The following is a 6000-nucleotide window of genomic DNA, read 5'->3' as shown; positions in this document are numbered from 1 at the left end:
TGAGGTAGTGGGTGGAGAGAGAATGGGTTGATGAGAGGGCGAGGAGGCTGCGGCGGTGTTTGTGCGCGAGGCCCCGAAGCAGTCTGGGCGGAGCAGGTGGCAGAGGCAGCCGCGGAAGAGGCCCGGCCCTTGCAGGTTTCCGCCACCATCACGTCTGGAGGATGCTCCCGGGCGGCGCGGGAGGACCGTAGGAAGACCGAGGCCAGGAGGACCGCGGTCGGGCCCGCGAAATCCATGAAGAGGGCGGACGGTGGGTCCTGCTGTCGCCGCCGCTGCCCCGCGCACCTCGCGCCTTACCGGTCCGGGGACGCGGCGCGAGCCCCGCAGCCCTCTCTGCAGTCTCCGGGCCGGGAGCGACGGCATCCCGAGGCGGCCGGCAGCTGGGCGGCGGCGGCCGAGGAGGAAGAGGCAGCGGCGGCCGCCGCACCCTGGATGAGGTGAGAGCGCTGCGGGAGCCGGGGGGTGGCGGCGCGGGCGCGGGGCGCGGGGCGCGGGGCGCGGGGCGCGGGGCTGGGACCCAGGGCCCGGGAGGGATGGGCGCCGGCTCACAGCAGCTTGGACGGGGTCGGAGGACACCCAGGAGGAGGTCTTGGGGGGCCGATGCGCTGGTGGCGGGGGAGAGGGGGGAAGAGCGGTGGGGAAGTTGCCTAGAAATAAAGATGTGCTGCTGGATTGTGCTGGACTAAGGCTTGGGAAACGCGTCTCTCTCCCAGGTCTTGACACCCGCTCTGTCGGTGCCCATGAAGTTGAAGGCCATACCTACTGGGTCGAGTCAAAGGAGAGATCAACACAGGATGCAGAAGCCATGCCAGGGTGGAAGCATTAGGGACACCGAGCAAAAGGAGATAGAGGATCAGGAAATGTGCACGGGTGTACCGTTGAAGGAGCACCCATTGCTTGCTCTTACACCCTCTTTTTTTTTTTTTTTTTTAATTTACGTGGTTTTTATTTATCTAAGATATAGCAGGGTGGGGTTTGGTGATGGTTCTTTCTTTCTGGGCTCTCTTCCCCTGCGGAGCCCGAGGGAGCTGGAGCTCTGCCTGTTGGCCGGATGAGGCCGTACAGAACAAGCTCCACTTAAATTCAGCCCCTTCCTTTGCACTGAGATGGAAGACTGGACAGATTAGGCCTACATTTTCTTCATGTAGCATTAGCAGCACAAAAATCTGCCATGCATATGAGTTTTGGGAGGAGAGACAGATTGTGCTATTGGCCATTTTTGAAATAAGCGTTTCTTTGTCTTGGCATTTTTAGCTTATTCTTTTATGGGAACCCAGTACTCATAAATCAGACTACAAGGCAAGAGTGTCTTCAGTCTCTAAGCTACCGTTAACTAACTAGGATGTGAAAAAAAGGAGCTTGATTTCCCTAGGCCTCGTTTCCTATGCTTAAAAAATCACAGTTTCGATCTTTTGAGGATTAACTACAGAACTAGATATTAATGGAAACTGCTTTCTGTGTTCAGGACTAGGCTTTATTTGTGAACTGAGAAACTAGTTTATTCACACTTAATTGTATTTATTCATCATACTGTCCACTGTGAGAAAAAGGAGTCAAAGACATTTAGTTAACAGTGCTTAAAGGAATCTATTTCTATTTCTAGAAAGGAATCATTTCTATTAAGAAACTCATAAAAAGATGACTGCTTTTAAGAAGGAATGAGGCAGCACCTAAAACTAATATAACACTATTCATTAACTGGAATAAAAATAAAAACTTAAAAAAGAGGGAGCACCTAGGAGGGTCAGGTCATGATCCTGTGGTCCTGGGATGGAGCCCCACATAGGGCTGAATCTTCTTCTCCCTCTCCCTCTTCCATTCCCCCATACTCATTCTCTCTCTCTCTCTCAAATAAATAAAATCCTTAAAGTATAACTTTAAAAAAGAAGGAAGGAGGCAAGAAGCACTCATTATTTGATTTTTTTAGAATGTGGAATTTTAGTCTAAACAATTACTTTTTCTTAAATGTATCTCTGTGGTGTTGAATATTTTTCACAGACTACTTTGGATTTTTTTAAAGCTTGAAATTTAAAAAAAATTATGTGAATATGTATTTATAATTTAAAGTCTTCTTAACTGTTTTATACATACTGGAGTGAATTATTTTCATAAAAAGGAGCATTGCTATTGCAAAATTTAAAATAGATCAAGACTCCTTTTATAAAAATGTGACTTTTCATACTGTCTTTGGTAACAAAAAGTTTATAGGGTTCTCTAGTTGTGTTTTAATTGTTAAAATAGATAGCACACTTTCATTATTTCCCTAATGGTTATTCATCTGGCAAATCTCTACATCTTAGTTGATATAATGATGAGCCTTAGTTGATATAATGTTTTTAAACATTTCAGGAATTCCCAAATGAAGCAGTGTCAGGAACTTCACTGAGGTTGCTGCTACTCTGGCCCTCATTTAAAAATCAGTTCTTGAGTGCCTGAGTGGCTCAGTTGGTTAAGCCTCCAACTTATGATTTCAGCTCAGGTCATCATCCCAGGGTTGTGAGTTTGAGCCATATGTTGGCTCTGCAATGAGTGTCGAACCTGCTTGGGATTCTCTCTTTCTACGTCTGCCCCTCCCTGCTTGCACGCTCATGCACACATGCATTCTCTATTTAAAAAAAAAAATCAGTTCTCTAGGAATGTGTAGCATTTATTTATTTATTTGTTTGTTTATTTATTTATTTATTTTTAAATAGGCTCCACACCAACTGAAAGTGGGGCTTGAGATCAAGAGTTTCATGTTCACCCACGAGCCAGAGGGGCACCCCTTTACTTTCAAAAACATACCTGTCTTATCTATAGTACTTGCAGTTTCTGAGTGGTAGAGGCTTGTGCTTGGGAAGGGGTGTTTTGGATGTTCAATTTTTCTGTCAAGTCAATTTAAAAATGGAAGAGGACACCTCTGCACGTTATCCAGATTCAATTAATTCTGCTATTTGTTGAGCAAGGATGGTAGAGGTCAGTGCAAAACTGGATGCAGGATGACCCTCAAGTAGCTCAGAATCTATAGCTGTAAACTATGCTCATTAAACTATAGAATGGAGTAAGTGCTGTAGCATAAATATGAACTATGGAAATGATAAACAAACAAATTAATTAAAGAACCTCTTCAGGGGAAGCAGACTGTATCCCAAGAGGTCATACAACGTGATATTATCTTGGAAAATATGTTAGGATCTGGTCTTTACCTTGTGGAATCTGTTTCTCAGGCTGGTATTAAACAAATCCACAAGGCTACTGTGGATTAATAATTTGCCCAGAAAGGCAAATTATTAGGAGGATTCTAACATCTCAAGGAACTAGACCCTCTTCTGTTACTTTAGTGAGGTCTCTGGGCATACTCACTGCATTTGGAAAACAAATTAAGACCTAAGATTGTTTTTGAAATGAATTTAGAACAAGGGAAAGCAATCAATGGATTCCAGATTTTAGAAATGGAATAGCTTTAAACAGAATGAACAAGGGAAACAAAAGAATTCTTTCTTCCCTGGATGGTGAGTGACATTAATGGTCAACCTCTCTTCTTACGTACTCCTTTTTTGTCTATTTCTGACATGCTAATGTTTTCAATTAGGTAACAATCTATTTGGCTTGGGAATCCTTGTGTCTCTTTTTAAGTGTTGGCATATCTTTTCTCTGAACCAGTTTGTGTTCCTTGTAAAGTTTACATTTTAGACATCAAGACTTACTTTCCTTTAGGTAAAATTCATGATGGGGGTAGGGAAGGTATAGCCCCTATGTGCTGGCAATATGAGCTAGGTGATTAATGGCTACTAAATGTAGTTCAAAGAAGCAGAGGACCAGAGAGGGCTTCACACATACACAAGAGGTGAATTTTATCTGGCCTGGCAAAACAATGAAGCCAGGGTTGGGTGGGAAGCAAATTTTAGCAAAGGGATAAAAAAATGTACAGCCCTGGGAAAATGCTTTCTTGAAATGAGACCCATGCTTTGATAGAACTTTTCAATGAGGATTTAATTCAAAAGTGATCCTATTTCAAGTATGCAATTATTTAAAAAGAGAAATTAAGTGAGTTGCCAGCTGATGGCAATCTGTCTCAGGGTGCACTTTTAAACCCTAGCAGATTGCATTTTTTTTAAAGGAGATTTTATTTTATTTTAAAGATTTTATTTATTCATGAGAAACACAGAGACATAGGCAGAGGCAGAAGCAGGCTCCTTGCAGGGAGCCCAATGCAGACCTCGATCCCAGGACCCTGGGATCCTGGCATGAGCCAAAGGCAGATGCTTAACCACTGAGTCACCCAGGCACCCCCAGATTGCATGTTCTAGGTAGATGGCCTGGAACCAGCAGACAATTGTAGGGGGAATGATGTCAGAGAAGGTTAAATTCCTAACATCAAACTTCAGCCAGTATGTCTCTTTAGCCATCTATCTTTTTGTAATTATTATTTTGTTACTTCTTTATTGAGGTATAATTGACATAAAACAAACTGGGCAAATTTATAGTGTACAATTTGAAAAGTTTTGACATATGTGAAATTATCACATGCTCATCATCCCAAAAGGTCTCCTTCTTCCCTTTTATAACCCTCTCTCCTTCTTTCCCCCATTAACACACAGGCCACTAAGCTGCGTTCTGCCACTATATGTAAGTTTGCATTTTCTAGAAATTTATATAAATGAAATCACATAATAGGTAATCTTTGTTTTGGTATGGCTTCTTTCACTCAGCATAATTATTTTGATATTTCTCCATGATGTCATGGATATCAATAGTACATTTTCTTTTGTTGCTGAGTAGTATTCTCTTGTATGGATATGCCGCAGGTTGATTATTTCACCACCTGTTGCTTCCAGTTTTTGGTTATTACAAATAACACTGCTGTGAACATTCATGTGCGAGTCTTTGCGTGGACACATGCCTTCATTTCTTGTAGGTAAATTTCTAGTAGTAGAACAGTAGGCATATGTTTAATATTTTAAGAAACCACCAAATTCTTTCTCAAAGGGGTTGTATCCTTTGACATTCCCACTAGCAATATATGAAGGCTCCTGTTTCTCCACATTCTTATCACCACTTACTATTGTCTTTTTTATTAGAGCACTCTAGTGTGTGTGAAATGGTATCTTATGATTTTGGTTTGCATTGTCCTAGTGATTGCTAATGTTGAACATCTTTTTATATACTTAATTACCATCCATATATTTTGGGTGAAGTGTCTGTTGAAATCTTTTGCCTAGTTTTTTATTGAGTTGTTTGCTTTTCTATGGTTAAATTTGGGATTTTCTTATGTATTAGAGATACAAGTCTTTATTATAGAGGTACTTTGTAAATATGCTCTCCCAATCTATCTCGTCTTTCCATTTTAATAAACGTCTTTTGAAGACCAAATATTCATAAATTTTGCCAAAGTAAGTGCAAACTACCAAATTTTTCTTTTTTGGATTTTTGCTTTTAATGTCATATCTAAGAAACTATTGCTTAACCCAGTATCACCAAAATATTCTCCTATATTTTCTTGTAGAAATGTTATAGTTTTACATCTTACACTTGGTCTATGATTCATTTTGAGTTAACTTTTGTATGTGGTACAAGATATTGATGAGGGTTCATTTTTTACAGATAGATATCTACTTGTTCAAGCACTGTTTGTTGAGAACTCTGTTCTTTCTCCATTTAATTGCTTTGGTACTTTTATTGAAATCTATTGATCAAATATATATAGGTCTATGTCAGAATTTTCTATTGATCTATTTGTCTATTTTAAGACCAATACCATATTGTCTTGTCTTTTTTTTGAAAGCCACTGACTTTATTGATTAAAAAAAAAACTTTATAAGGACAGTGCCTCTTCTTGCCAAAAAAGGAGCCAAATAGCATAAGACAGACCAGAGATGGAAGTGGGAGTGAGGGAAAAGCCAGGAATCCATTTGGAAAAGCTGATAATTGTTGACATGAAACTGGCAAGGGAGGAGAAAGAAGATGCATGCAAGAGCAAGAATTCAAAAAAAAAAAAAATTGAAATGGTGAGGGGAAAGA

The 6000-nt window shown here is 40.9% G+C and overlaps 1 protein-coding gene across 17 annotated transcripts in view; it reads left to right on the top strand.

Annotated features, from left to right (window-relative positions):
- Window positions 1-364: 364 nt before the first annotated feature.
- Window positions 365-6000, top strand: part of PDE4DIP (phosphodiesterase 4D interacting protein) — a 221081-nt gene continuing 215445 nt past the window's right edge. For 7 of the 17 annotated variants that reach the window (XR_013348904.1, XM_077842608.1, XM_077842607.1 and 4 more), the window contains exon 1: window positions 369-437. Coding sequence is in view for 16 of the 17 variants with exons in the window: in XM_077842608.1 (XP_077698734.1) it covers window positions 433-437 (5 nt within the window). In the remaining variant the exon portion in view is untranslated. Of the gene's footprint in view, window positions 438-6000 lie in introns of all 17 variants that reach the window. The other 10 variants (XM_077842614.1, XM_077842623.1, XM_077842600.1 and 7 more) reach the window with 5 other exon arrangements.

This window comes from Canis aureus, chromosome 12, assembly GCF_053574225.1.
Source record: "Canis aureus isolate CA01 chromosome 12, VMU_Caureus_v.1.0, whole genome shotgun sequence".
NCBI lineage: Eukaryota > Metazoa > Chordata > Mammalia > Carnivora > Canidae > Canis > Canis aureus.
The sequence above is the reverse complement of the archived record's forward strand: the minus strand, read 5'-3'. Positions and strand labels throughout refer to the sequence as shown.